Source organism: Drosophila rhopaloa, unplaced genomic scaffold (genome assembly GCF_018152115.1).
Source record: "Drosophila rhopaloa isolate 14029-0021.01 unplaced genomic scaffold, ASM1815211v1 contig_2, whole genome shotgun sequence".
NCBI classification, from domain to species: domain Eukaryota; kingdom Metazoa; phylum Arthropoda; class Insecta; order Diptera; family Drosophilidae; genus Drosophila; species Drosophila rhopaloa.
In genome coordinates, this window is record NW_025335083.1 from 22,814,433 (window position 1) to 22,829,018 (window position 14,586).

Sequence of the window (14,586 nt, forward strand, 5' to 3'; positions counted from 1 at the left end):
ATGCAGACAGTAGACACACTGAGCCTCAGGAAAATGGGCGAGGGGGTTGGGAAATGGGAGGGGCGGGGTCGGTGCCAGAAGCCAGGCAAACATTTTCCAAAACCAAAAACTCGGCGGGGTAGCACTTGAAATGTGCTTAATGCCACTTTACGAGTGACTTTCGCCGAGTGCGAGTGCCACTTTGCCTGCACTTCTCACTGCCACGCCCCTATTTTCCGCACTTTTCCACCTCTAGCCCCCGCATTTCCCAAACTTGCCTAACCAATATGACAGCTGACATATGTAAGTGTATGTCTGTTTTTTGTCTCTTTATACAAATGGTAAAGGCAAAATGGAAAGAGATGGGAAGTCAACCAACACTGAGGAAAAATATTTGCTTATATATTTTTTAAGATTTTAAAGTATTATTAGTATTTTTTATAGTTATGAAAATAAAAATGAATCAGTTAGGGAAATGACACCAGCATATCCTTGCTAGTTTCAGGAATCAATCTAAAAACAAGTTGAATCTATTACTTATTAAATAGTTATTTATATACATAATAGATAAAAATTTGTTTCAGTGTATTAAAATGGTGAATCTGAAAAGAAACAAAAGCCTGGAGTCTTTGTGAGCTGCTGAAAGTGTATTTTGCAGTTAGTTAAATTACTTGGCAACAATAAAGTGGCATATGCTCTGTGAAATAATTTCCTCTCGCACCTTTTCTCTATTTGCTTTACTTTTCTCGGGCTGCATTTGTGTGTGTGCAGTGTGAGTGTGTGTCACATAATAACAATTTCATCCTGCGGTGTTGTGTCACTCACTCAAGCGCTAAATTTATTATGAAAATTTAATTTTTTCTTGCTAGCATGTTGGCCACATGCGGGGGCTTTGCCTCTCACTTCCTTTCCTTGTTTTCACCGGTTTTCCCCGGATTTTCACGGTTTTGTGTGTGGGTGCTTGTGATTCATAGGTACACTTTAGAGATCTATGTGTGGTGCAGCGAAAGTTTATAAATAAATTGCCAGTTGCCTTTGTTAACTCATTAACTGGGTCTAAAGCATAAATTAGGGTCATTAGTGCTGCCAAACTTATACTGTCTAGAGTGTTTGGCCTAAAATTTTCAAACAATGCTTAAAGAAATACTTAAATCACAAAAAAACTATCAAAGAAACATTTTTAATAACTTGGTCAAAAAAGGTCCTACAGCTAATAGACTTTCAGCTATCGAAATAAGCTAACGATTAAGAAAATAAAATATTTTTTTGGACTCCTCGTGTTAATTCAACTTAAATCTTTAAATATAAGATAATTCTATATAAGTTTTTGTTCGAGTTAAATCATAGAAACAATAAATTACAATATTTTTTACCAAAATCAAATAATAATTAACATCAATTATATTATCCTGATGGTGGTTTAAATTTGACAAGCAGCAACCAGCACGTTAGTCATCCTTTGGTTGAAGCTTATAAATTAACCAAGTATTGACCTCACGTTTCGGTCGTAAAATGCTGGAATTGCATGTGGTGCTACTAATTTGGCTAACGGTGGAGCCCTTGCTGACATATGAATGGACATATATTTAATGGTTGTGGGTTGGTTTTGGTCATCGGAATATTGCAACACGCTCTAACCTTCGAAGGGAAATGAATAATAAATGAGGTAAAGCCTGAGGGTGACAAGTACATGGCCATTGCTGAGAATCGTTAAAGCATGTGAATATTTTTATGACACTCACAAATTCTAACGAATTGCACTGCCTTTCGGAGGGCTAACTAAAAAGCATAAGACTTTTCAGAAATAAATATACTTATAATGTATGCTAGACAAAATTAAAAACAACAATTGTTAGCACTTTAAAACTCGTAAAAATCCTCTAAAAGCAATGTTAATAAACTTATGATATCCGTAGTCATACAGCCATTTCCACCATTATAAATTTCCAAACAAAATTTTAACAACCAAAAAACAGAAACCTATCATGCAATCAATTGTGAACAATTTTCCTGTTATTAGTAGACATTGGAAATTAGGATCGTGCTTCTTAATGGCTTTCAGTTTGCCATCGAAGCACAAAATTCAATATTCCCTCCCTCGCTGGGTTTTATTTTTGAAGCCTTTTACTGCTCTTTTTTTGGGGAAAATTACCCCAAGTATTTTCATAAATAGTTGAATAGGCATACTTTGGCAGGCCTGCCATTGTTCGTTGTTAGTGTAACTAGAGCAACTAAGGAAGGCTTTGTGGTTTTGCCTGGCGAACATTTTCTCCGGCATTTTGCTATTTGTTGTCTGATTTTCTACCTGAAATTTTGCTGTTTTTAATGCTTCTGTTATTTCCAAAGTTCTTAACTATTCATTTACAAAAGCAATTGGCATTTCTGAGAACTTTCGACAGAGTCTACAAAAATGTAAGATAAAATGCGAGCAGATAGATTGGAAGTGGGTCGATTGCAAAAGTTTTCACCGGAAATATTCAAATATCAAAATATTCTTGATTTTGATTAGAGACAATGAAATAAACTAGCTTTAGAAAGAAGGAACCTGGAATTTGTAACCTTATTTTGTTAATTGTTACTTGAATTTATAAATTGTTTCTTAAAAAAGAGATTAATTGTTTTTATTTTAATAACACAGACTTTAAAGGTTCACACGTATACTATTTAGTAAAGTCTCTATTCTGTATGTATTCATTTTATAAATATAGTTTAATACCCATCGACAAAAGCCTTTTGTAATTTCCAGTAATAAATTCTAGCTAAGTAAAACCTTGGAATAAATTCCACCTAACGAGAGAATTTCTATTATTTTACTGTCCGTTGGCCTAGCAACAATCTGCTCGGCAAATCTGCTTACAGGACCTGCTTACGTGATTATTTATGTATGAGTCGAGTTAACATCTGTGAACCTGTATCTGCATCTCTATCTGTACGTGGGCAGCTGTGAGGTCCTTTCAGGTTGTCAATTTGCAAATTTAGTTGGCACCAGTGCATCGCTCGTGGGTGTGGCCGTTGAGTAGGCATTACTAATGCTCTCGTTCGGTGAGTATCCCATTAAAGGGTTTGATTAAAGCCTCTCAGATTCCATGGACAGTAAATTGCGTTAAAGTGGAACTGAATTCGACCCTAGCAACAGAATGGCTGTCATTGTTATAAATTACAAATTATAGAGCAGCCAACGGTTGCTTGGCTATGTTGTCGATTTAACAAGTTGTGTTACACTTATTCAATACTTTTTAAAGCAGGCAATACAACATTTTAAACCTTAAAACGGAACTGTTCTGAGCACTAAAAATATATCCAAATGAAGCTGATCTTTTAGACCGTTCCTCTTTTAAACGGTTTGATTAATATTTAGGGTATGAGTGTAGTCCATTCCCGGTTATCTTCCCAGTTACCTCGTGTATTTACCTATTGCCTAGGCAATTGCAGCTCTAGATAGCATATTAAATGACTTATTAACGGTCAGGAGGTGGAATTGGAAACGGAACCCGGAGGCGCACAACTCCAACACGGCCAATTAGCAACTCAATGGGGCTGAAAATTGTGAAGTTGGCTGCTCACACACAATCGGCTCCCTAGGATGCCTCGTTTTACCTAGTTTTTGGTTGTTTTGCAATCGAACAAACAACTCGATTTCGTTAAGGTGCCAAAGTGCTGGGGCGCCAATCGATTGACCTACTGAGTCTGGCTGCACTTGGCAAAATTACTTTGAAAACATAGGAATGCATTTTTAATTATATGGTGCATATAGAATTCGTAACAAGAGAATGTATTAGATTGATTCTTCGACATTAGTTTTTAATAAATTGCTTGACTTTTCGGGTAGTAAACCCCTAATAATAGAACATATTATTATTATTTTTCCTTTGTAGACTTTTACTTATCACAGATTTTAAAGAAGATTGTTAAGACTTTAAATGTTTAAATATGTTGGAGTGTTCTTAATCAATTGATAACTTACCCGCGATCCTTCGGATGTGGTTACGCAGGTGCCGCCATTGTAGCAGCCCAGTTTGATGCAATCGACATCGCCCGCCTTCTCCTCGGGAACTCCGCCGGATCCCCTTCCGCCGGAGGACACCGTATTGCTGCCCTCCACCTCCTCGCTGCTCTCCGTGACCGTTGCCTTTGTTTGGGCGGCCGTGGGCGGTCCTTCGGGGGTGGTGTAAACATTTATGACCGACGTGGGTGGCGGTAAAGTTTGTGCGGATTGCGTGGACGGGGGAGTGGGTGGAATCGTGGGAGGGGGCAGGGTCACCGGAGGAAGGGGCACAGGGCGTAGAGTGGGTGGTGGAGGTGGTGGCAGAGTAGTCGCCACTGTTGGTGGTTCAGTAGGCGGAGGAGTGGGCTGAGCAGTGGTGGCCGGAGGAACAGGAGCTGCCGTAGGTGGTGGTGCAGGAGTTCCAAGTGGTGCAATCGTTTCAGGAACTATCACTGGAATTACAGTCGTCTCTGGCGGCACAAAAGGTTCCACTGTGGTCACTAAAGCAGGTTCCTGTACTCCAATCAGGTCGTCCGTTTGCAAAGGATGTCCCGTAGATATTTCCACAGGCAATGGAGTGGTGACCTCGTCGTGATGATGATGGTGATGGTGGTGCTCGTCTTCTTCCAGAGGCTGGAGAGTGGTGCCCTCTGGCTCGTGGTGATGATGGTGGTGGTGGTGATGGGTCGTTGGCAGTCCAGTGGTTGTGATCAGGGGTGGTATTGTGGCATTTGCATCCAATATGGTGACCACAATGAGTGGTGTGTGTGGTGTGGGCAATTCCACGGAAGAATCCTCGACCGGTGAGATAGTGGTGACCTGAACAGGTGGCTGCACAGTGGTGAATCTGCCGGCACTCGTTCGATGAGTGGTGATTAGCACTTCCGCGGGATATTCCGTGAAGAAGGGAGCTGCCGTGGTGGGCACCTCCGTCCAAAGGTGGTGCGTTGAGGCAGTCGTTTCAACAACATCCAGTGGTGGCTCTGGGGCAAATGTGGGTCTTGGCACTGGCACCACCCGCGGTGTGGTTGTTTCCGGCAGGGGAGTGGGCGTGGCATAGTCTATGGAGATGCTCGTCTCGATTGTAGTCACTCTCTGCACAAATATTGGAGCCGGTGTGGTGACTATTTCCACTGATTCCGAACTACTGCTGCTGGATGAGGTGATGTCCACTTGTATGGTGATGCTGGGTGCTGCAGTGGGTCGCACTGATGTGACCTCTTCGCTTCCACTTTCACTTTTACTGCTGGCACTCACTTCGAAATGCGGCACAGGGGTGTATTCCTCGGAGGTGACTACTTCACCAGAAGATTCTACCGAGGAAGTGGTTTGGGATTTTCCCGGTAGAGGTGGCAAAGTGGTATAGATGCTGGGGGATTCCTCCGAAGAGCTGGAGGATCTGCTGGTTGGCGGTCGAGCTGTAGTGCCTGGTATTATTTCCTCCTCGGTTTCCGATTCCGATGATGGGGGTGGTTGAGTCTTGGGCTCTGGTTCCGGTTCCGGTTCAGGATCAGGTTGTGCTGGAACCACCGTGGTTTGCTCTACGGATATACTATGGCTATCGCTTTCGGGGGGTGCCAAGGTCGGCGTTTTTATCTCCACGGAAACGGCTTCCTCGGATGAGGAGGAAGATGAAGAGGTAATCCCTTCCACAGGAGCAATGGTGGTAAGCACTATTACCTCTACCTCCTCGGATACCCTTGGCGGTACCGTGGTCTCCGGCGGAGTGACAGGCCTCACTGTGGGCGGCGCCATTGTGGATGTGGTGGTGGTCCTCCTTGGAGGAGCTTGGGTGGCAGGTGCCGTGTAATTGCAGTCCAACGACTCCTCACCCACCATCAAACACTCGCAGAGCATGCCAGTTAACAGGGGCGGACATGAACAGGAGAAGGTGTCCACTCCGTCGATACAGACACCACCGTTCATGCAACGTGGACCCAATTGGCACTCATCGTACTGGAACTCGCACTTTTCGCCATGGTAATCGGGGACACAATAGCACGTGGGCACACCCTCCTCCATCAGACACAAGGCATTATTCTGGCAGGGATTGTCCGCACAGATGAGGATCTCCTCCTCGCAATTGATGCCCGTGTATCCCATGGGACAGGCGCAGGCATAGGCCGCCAGTTTGTCCACGCAGACGCCTCCATTCTGGCAGGGCGACGAGGCACACTCGTTGATCTCGTCCTGGCAAATCCTGCCATGCCAACCCGCCGGACAGTCGCAGGTGAACTCCAGTCCAGGACCCTCGATGCACTCACCGCCATGCTGACAACGGGCACCAGTTCCTGTTTTAAAGTGGGTTTATGAAATTTTAAAAACAAAGTTTAATTGGTTATTAAATCCGCTTCCTATATATTTTCTTTATTTTTTTTTTTGCCTAAACAAATTAATAATTTATAAAAACTTTTCAATTTAAATTTTCAATTAGGACCCGAGAATTCATTCTGACTTTTTCATTCCACAAATGTATTTTTGCCTTAAAAGGATGTGTTTAAAAATGATTGAATTTATTTTTTGAATTATTTATTTATAAAATATATTAAAGTATTTGCGCGTGTGTTAATTTCCCTGGAAATTTAATATTTGATTGGAATGCTTGTGCTGTGTTTCACTAATTTCTATTTAATGCTTTCCCAATTCGCCAAACAAATTTCTACCTTTTGACAACCTCGACCCAATTTCCTCTTCGCTGTGTCCATTCATCACCCTGACGGCGACTCACCTGTCTCGCAGACGGCCACATCCAGTTCGCAGTGAGAGCCGAGATAACCGGGCTGGCAGGTGCATATGTAGCCATTGGTCCTGTCCCGACAAAGTCCGCCGTTCTGGCAGGGATTCGACATGCATTCGTCGACATTCTCCTCGCAATTGGATCCTGCAACGAAGTTAAATGAAAGGCTGTGAATACAAATAGCCTTACTTGTCTGGGGGTCAAAGGGCAACCCCCTGTTAGTTTACATTTTAATTAAAGAAATATGTATATGCACAGGTCAAAGTTCTTTTGCATACCATTTTATGCGAATGAATTTAATTTATTTATGCTATGATATTGTTTTGAGGTTTAATTAGTTTATGCCAGTCGCAATTAGCTTTTGACTTACTTCATCAAACAATAACTGTTATAGCTTTGTGGTTTTAGTTTATGGATTTTAATTGAAATTCGTTCTGTAAATTCTTTAAATAGAACTGTTGGAAATAAAAGGAGGCCATTTTAATTAATAACTGAAGGAGGATCGAAATTCAATTCCATTGGCCCTTCAATAAATTATTCTACAGCCCGTAAATAACCTTTTCTCTCAATGGATTCAGTTTCTCTTTGGTTCTGCGTTTGAAACAAGTGCGCACAATTGAAGTTCAATTGAATGACCTTTCATTATATTTGCCAATGGAAGTTTCTCTTTTTTTCCTCATCGATCCTATTCCTTTCAATTTATTTCTCTACTTTTTATTCCCAAAAAAAGAAGTAAGAAAGTGGAAAGTTTTCGGTACAAGCGCATCAATGGCAATCAAAACAAACCCTACACAAGTGCTGATTTGGTTGCAAGCAATATAAACAATTCAAAAGGAAATTTACACGCACACATTGAGCTTTATCCCTCCCACACTCACTGGATATAAAGCACACATGCCAAAATTTGTAGCTGTCCTTCAAATTCTGTGCATGGAGTGGTAAAGAGAAACGTGTAAAAACTAGTGGGAAAAATAAAACTAAGCAAATACTCTTTTTGAAAGTTGTTATGATTAAGCCGATTTATATTTGTAATTTGTTGTATAACGTTGATACCGTGTTAATATGTCTATTGGTACTCTGTCCATTTCTATAAATAATTTTGAACTAAAAGAAAAATATTATTTTTTTTTTGACTAGGTTTTAACTAGGTGCTTATGCTTTAATATTCGTGTATGTTATACTCGATTCTAGAAAATGTGGTAGAAATGGTTTAAGAATTGTTATACAAAAAAAGAAACATATAACATTATTTCAATGACATAAGCTCAGTCCTAAAGAACTAAGCAAAATGCTCAGTTTTCGAGGCAGAGCAATCTGCACTGCTGGGGGTATCTAGTTTGACAGCCAACAATGGCAACAAATGCTTGGAAATACTTTTCAATTTTCTGCTCAACAACTTGCAGCGACGTTGACTTGGTCTCAGTGTTTTGCCAAAAGGCAGCAACTGTCAGACAGACAGACAATCTTCGCCTCGGGGGAGAGGAGTCGGGGAATTCTCGATTCGTTTTCGGCTCTGCCTGTGCCAGCGCAACGCTGCGTATGAGTGATATTTTTCGGGGTGTGTGTGTGTGAGCTCTCTTTGCAAATTTATTGCTAGCGAAATATTTTGTATGGCTAAAGTTTGAGAATTTATTTGCCCAGCATAGAAACGCCTTTGGAGTTTGGGCCTTTGTTTTCGTTTCACAGCCACCTTCTTGGCAAACTCTTTTTGGCAACAAGTTGGCGAGAAATATGCTTAAAGTTTTTTCCGCCTGCACTCAACGAAAGTTTGCTAGCCTATCTTGTCTGGGCCGAAGAAAAAATTCTCTCTTCCCTAGCAACAAAAAAAGCACTTCAAAGTGTCGAAACAAAAGTGTCAAAAAAGAAGGCGTGGAAATTCCCCTACACTTTGGCCAAATTAATGCGCCAAAGAACAGAGAAAGCGTTCAAGGAATCTTTTTAATTTAAGGCTGAAAATTGCATTCAAGTGGACTGCAATTGAGAGGGCGTTTTTGGATGGTGCAGGAATTTATCACTCTAACTCATAAATTGTACAAAATACACACACTGATGGGGAAAAAAAATCTGAAATAGAATTGCAGCTGAAGAGCCCTCATGAAAGATAAATGTGCGTGTCTGGTCCTCCTGTCTGGGTTATAATGCAACAATAATGTAAGTCTATGCAAATGATGGGGAAACATTGGGCAGTGGGGGAGCTCTGAACATAAATTAAATTTGCATAAGCACTAAATCAACACGAAAAGGGGAACCGAAAGCGAAGAAGGCAACTCAAAATCCTGGCGAGCAGCAAAGGATGTCAGTCGATGTCATTTGTTTACCTTATGACGGGTGGATATATATGTATCTGGTGACTTGTAGTTATACGTGTGTATATCAGTATCTTTTGTGTGCTTTTGTGGATTTCAGCTGAGCTCCAGGAATGTCTGCCTAGCAAATATAGTCGTTCGTATGCACATTTCGATTAAACTATGCGGTCTGTGTCCTTTGGTCTTGAGTTCGAATTTATATTGCATACTTCCAGGCTGCTGGGTCTGTGATTGCATTTGCATTCAAATGTTCATTTTCAACTTAATTTAAATTAATTTATTAATGCTGCACACTTCTGAGCACAAAGCGAAGTGTGTTATTCATTTCAGACAGCTAATTATGCAGTTAATTCTCAAAATACAAGAAAATTCAAGATAAACAAGCTACAGTTATGAATTTTACCTTGAGTTTAATATTCCTTTAATTCCTTTATTCCTTCTTTGCTAGTTTAAAAATTTCATTAAAATTCATCAGATGTATATAATGGTTTTTAACCATTAACAAAAACGTATGTTAAACAGTTTCTATGTTGTAATCAATAAAACACCCAAGTTGTTTTTCTTGTTACGATCAATATTTTTCTACCAAAAAATCGTTTTGCACTTGCAATTATCAAACTCTTTAGTATCGTTTCTTGGATAAATTATTGGTTCGTCCTATGGGTCACATAAAAAACGAATTTTAATTTATCGTTTGCCCGACCCGTTCTTCGATTGAGTAATGGATTTTCCAGCCGGGCTGGCGCTTTCTCGTATTTCACTGCCATGGCGGAGCAACAGCTTCAATTTCCCCGTTCTGACCATAAAGTGCCATCAAGTCGCTGCACATTTCAATTTGTTTATGGCCATCGCAGCGAGGCAATCGCAATTTGCTTTATGATTTTGATGGTGTGGGCGTACTGAGGCCTTAAAATGCTAAAAATATTTCAATTTGCTTTATGGTCGTTGTAAAATTGAATCACTTATTTGAGGAATGCAAATGCTGCTACTTAAAGCTATTTGAAGTTAGTGCAGTGACTTATTGCAACGTTCTTGTGCATGTGCCATTCTTTAAAAAATTACTGAAGAAATAATAGCAACACAATAGAATATGTAATTTAAAAATCTAATAATAAATGCATTTGCGGCTGTTTAAAGCTTCTCTGATATAATCAAAATGGTAAACTTTTCTGCCTCTACTTTTTTCCCCCTTTTTGTGTGCTCTACATGAAATGTCATATTACGCTCCAATTCATGCACAAATACAGGAAGTGGTCAAGCACATAGAAGGCATACAGAATACCGAGTAGGAAATCCCAGACCCCCTCACGCACAGTTCTTAACCCAAATTCGGTAGAGCCCCCGACTTCTCACTTCGTCTGGGTTTACCTTTCCTCAATGCATTCCCGATGATTTCTGGTTTTTCTTGTTCATTGTTTTGGCTCCGTTTGTGGTTCGTTGGGGCCTCTGCAATACTTTTTCTTGGGGCCCTGTGCTATGTGTGAAGTCGTTAAAGTGAAAATCGATTTTCATTTTGTTTCACATGTGCATGGTTATGGGTAAAAGGGGTGGAAAACGGTGCCAGAAAGGGGGCATCGGTCATTTTTGTGGGCACGAAAAATGCTTCACTCACTGCCGCAATCTACAAAGCATGTTTTATGAATGAATTTTTTCGAAATGGACGCACAATTTTTTCCTCTATCTTTTTTTTCTGCTCTGTTAAATGGACGGGCCTTGGTTATCCGGGTTTCCTCGGTTTTCATTGGGGAATTTGAAAATGAAAATAAAAAGAGGCATACAATTCTGACATTCTTCATGTCGATTGTTGGAATATTTGAAGCGAAAAGAATAGGAAAAAACAATTAATCAAATTTTAAATGCCGGTAAAATATTGATAACATTTCAGGCTAAAAAACATTCAGAATTGATAAAGGATGGCTTAAGCAAAGAATTGTATGTCTTAAAGTATATTATTTTTACCGAAATCTTTTTTTATTTTACTAACGGATTAAAATTTCTATATTTATAGTAGTTAAAAATATTTTTATTGCTGATAATTTCATGAATGTTCTATAATTATTTTCCTTTTAATAAGATACTCCGTTTTCATCGATTTTTGTGACCACCATATTTTTAATTTTGTGCTTTTATTAAGTCCATTTTTTTACTTTTGGCTTAACATCTGCCATTTTCCTTTGTTCAAAATTTTTCCTGACATGCTTCTTGTGCCGCCTCTTCATCGTTTTCTTGTTATATTTTTTTTTGTTTTGTTATTATTTGCTGCTGGCAGCGAACTGTAAACATTTGTGCAACAAGGTACGAACATTGGTTTTGGCTTCGAGTCACAATAAACATGGCCATTTTCCGCACACGTCCCTTGAGTCCTTGGGGCAGGTCGTCTTTTTCATTCCCCCACCAGTCGATGCACAAATTGAAATTTGAATTTTATCTGCACACATTTTGTGCTTCTTATTTGCTTGTTACCTTTCCCCGAGCAACATATATATTGTCAGATATGGAGAAATGAGTAAAAAGAGGGTTGTATGTGCATTCGAAATCTGGCATCGTTTCAAAAGGTGCATGAGTTGAAAATATTGCACATTTCGTTTGCACTTTATGCTTCCATATTCAGATACCTTTCTCCAGTTTCCTCTGAAATCTCTGAATGAATGCATAAATGAACAAGTGAGTGCACAGAAAGCAGTCAAACAAAGATCAGGATTCGTTTTAAATCATAATTAAGAGTAACGTAGAATATAAACTTTGGAAGCAGTATTTAGTTTTTCTAGACATAAGGGAAAAGTCAAAAATTGATTTTTCTAACTAGCATTCGTAATTCAAAAAGCATATAGGAACTTTAATGAAATATAAACTAGGATAAAAATGCACCAAATTTGATTTCAACTTTGAAATCGGAGTTCTGCCAGAAAAGTTATGGGCTTAGATGTGCAGTTTTAGGACACTTTTCTGCAATGCCAATTTTCGAAAATTTGGAAAGGGGTGACATAGTGAAAAAGAAGAAAAATCGACCCAAAAATACAAACCAAACTAAAAACACAGAGTTTTAGAGAATTGAATCACAATCATTTTAAAGTATGCCACTTTGAATTCGGATGTCTCCAAGAAAAGTTATGGGCTTGGAAGTGCAGTTTTTGGATTTGGATTTCAAGTCCATATAGCTAATTAATGACACATTGCTCTAAAAATGATCAATTTAATTCCTTTTTCAAAAACATTTCCCCGGCGAAGGAAAGGTAATTTTCACGTGATGAAATCCTTTTGATATATTGGTTTATTGATTTTAAATTCTTTAATTACCCAACACTAAGAACAGTATTTAGCTTGTTAGGATTTAAGACACGTCTCTTCCGCAATTTGTATGCGAAACTAATCCCAGCTAGAGCAATCTATTATCATTCGATTGGGGGGGTGATTGGGGTGTTCGTGGGTTGGCCGGCTGCCTTCAAATCCATTGCCGTAAATCGCTGCCTGCGACCTGCGACAGTGAGCAATGAAATGCACTTTGGGTTCATCTCCTGCCTCCGATTCCAACTGCGATTGCATAGATTGTGGGCCACGCCGCCTGCTGCTTTCAAATGCGAGGGGGAAACTAATCACGGGATCCATTCACTCAGCCAGCCCCCAGTCGAAAACCCGACCAAATTCATGTCACTCGCAATGGTGGAATTCAGCAATTTCAATTCGCATATCTACACACTTAAAAAACTAGCAAGGTTCTTGAAATAGGTATAAATGAAGTACATGTCTTAAAAAAAAACGAAATTCATAGATGAAATTTCTATAAAATTAAGCTTTTGATAATGCGTTTCTATAAGATAACATTTATTTAAAAAATATTTTTTTACAGTGGGGTACATTTTTTTAAAGTGTACTCTTGGATTGAAGTGGTTGCCCTGCACTTGAATGTCTTGTGGTGCGCATTGTTGCTCATTCAATTGCTTAGTTTCCATTTATTTTTCTGAGAGGAATCCTTGACAATGAGAAGCACAGGAAATGAGAAAGCGTAGCTCATTTTCACCGGGAAAAATCCCGCACACTTTTACACCCACAAAACGGTTTAGAAGTCTATGTGTATTAGAGCGTTTTATTAATTGCATTTTGTGTAACATTTCCCCTTGCTACTGGATTTTCCAGAGAATTTTATTGTAATTAGGCAATGATGTAAGCTAACATTTTCTATCGACCGCCTTGGCCACGTTGCGTAAAATTAGAAAGTATTGTGTTTGAAAGTTCAATGAGGAAATTTATGAACGAGAAAATTACATTTTTCTGATTCCACGAGGGAAAATAAGTGGGAAAGGGAGGATTTTTGGAATGTGCCTGGCTTGTTATAAATTAATTAATAAACTTGTAGGACTTTAGTCGTTCGAGAGCAATCAATTTATAAATAAACACAAACTTGTATGAGTTATTTGTGCAAGAGCAATTTCTAAGGCAAATAAAGTTTATTGGTAGGTGTGGTAGCTAAAATAACAAACCCTTTCCACTACAAAAGTAATAAAGATTATTTTGAAAAAGATTTTAAAACAAAAGAAATTGCCAAGGAAAGTTTTGAAGCTGTGAATTCAAGTGGTATCAAAAATCTTCTATTGAAATGAATGAAACATTAACTGAGTGGATTTAATCCTCAATTATTTTAAATAATAGGATTGAGCACACAAATGTATTAAGAGTCCCTAACTGATGTATTCTATCAATTGATATTTAAAGCCAATTAGGCCTTTTTGCCACAAAACTATTTAATCACATCTGTTGTGTGGGCAAATAAAAATCTTAATAGCATTCGATTACACGAGTAATCCCTGGACTCGTGACAAAGTAAACAAAAATATCACCACACATGTGAAAAGTTCATCAAACTCTTGGGCTGACATTATAAAATCAATAAGGCCATGAATATTTTATGCAGCTGTCGCAAAATAAGAACAGAAATGAACATTGAAACTAAGTCCCAAAGGACCATTGATTAGCGACCTCTGCGAAACCAGAAACAATTTAGTTCAAATTCTATTTATAAACATTGAATCGTGTTTTCCGCTGGGTAATTGAAATAAAAAATGTATGATAATCGCTGAGTCGTGTGATTGAAAATTGGGGGAATATTTAAGGAAATAAATCAGGCTACCGGGAATTAAAGCATGTGACTCTGATTAAAGGGTGCAGGGTAATCCAAAAAAACCAAGCCAAATCAAGCCATGAATCAATGAATGAGCCAGCGACTGAGCAACCAGATGCTTGATTGAATGTATCTCCCTGGCTACGTGAAAATGTGTGCAAATTGCCAAAGAGCGCGAAAGTAGAGCGAACAGGTGAACAGGTGCAAATTTATGCACACACACGCATTCGCTCGCTCAAAACCCGCTGATGAAGCAGTCCTAAAAAAGGACGTGGTGCCCAGGAAAATTACGATAAAATATCAAGTGAGTGAGTGGAAAAAACAGAACGAAAACTGTTCAGCGAAAAAAGAGAGTCGCGGCACAGACTGCATTGCTGCAATTTGTATGCATTTCCATAAATATACCCTCATAAGTTGGGTAACCATGGTGAAGGTTATATCCCTTCAAACATAAACTTTGGAA

The 14,586-nt window shown here is 39.2% G+C and overlaps 2 protein-coding genes across 5 annotated transcripts in view; one reads left to right on the forward strand and one right to left on the reverse strand.

Annotated features, from left to right (window-relative positions):
* The window catches only part of LOC108049587 (protein eyes shut), a 56,509-nt gene that overhangs the window by 19,483 nt on the left and 22,440 nt on the right, over positions 1 to 14,586 (reverse strand). For both annotated transcript variants that reach the window (XM_044460359.1, XM_044460358.1), the window contains exons 4-5: positions 6,693 to 6,845; positions 3,944 to 6,255 (exon numbers count right to left, since the gene is read on the reverse strand). In XM_044460359.1, the coding sequence (XP_044316294.1) occupies positions 3,944 to 6,255; positions 6,693 to 6,845 (2,465 nt within the window). The remainder of the gene's footprint in view (positions 1 to 3,943; positions 6,256 to 6,692; positions 6,846 to 14,586) is intronic.
* LOC108042574 (MKRN2 opposite strand protein) overlaps positions 1 to 14,586 on the forward strand; it is a 58,493-nt gene that overhangs the window by 17,896 nt on the left and 26,011 nt on the right. The window lies entirely within an intron of this gene.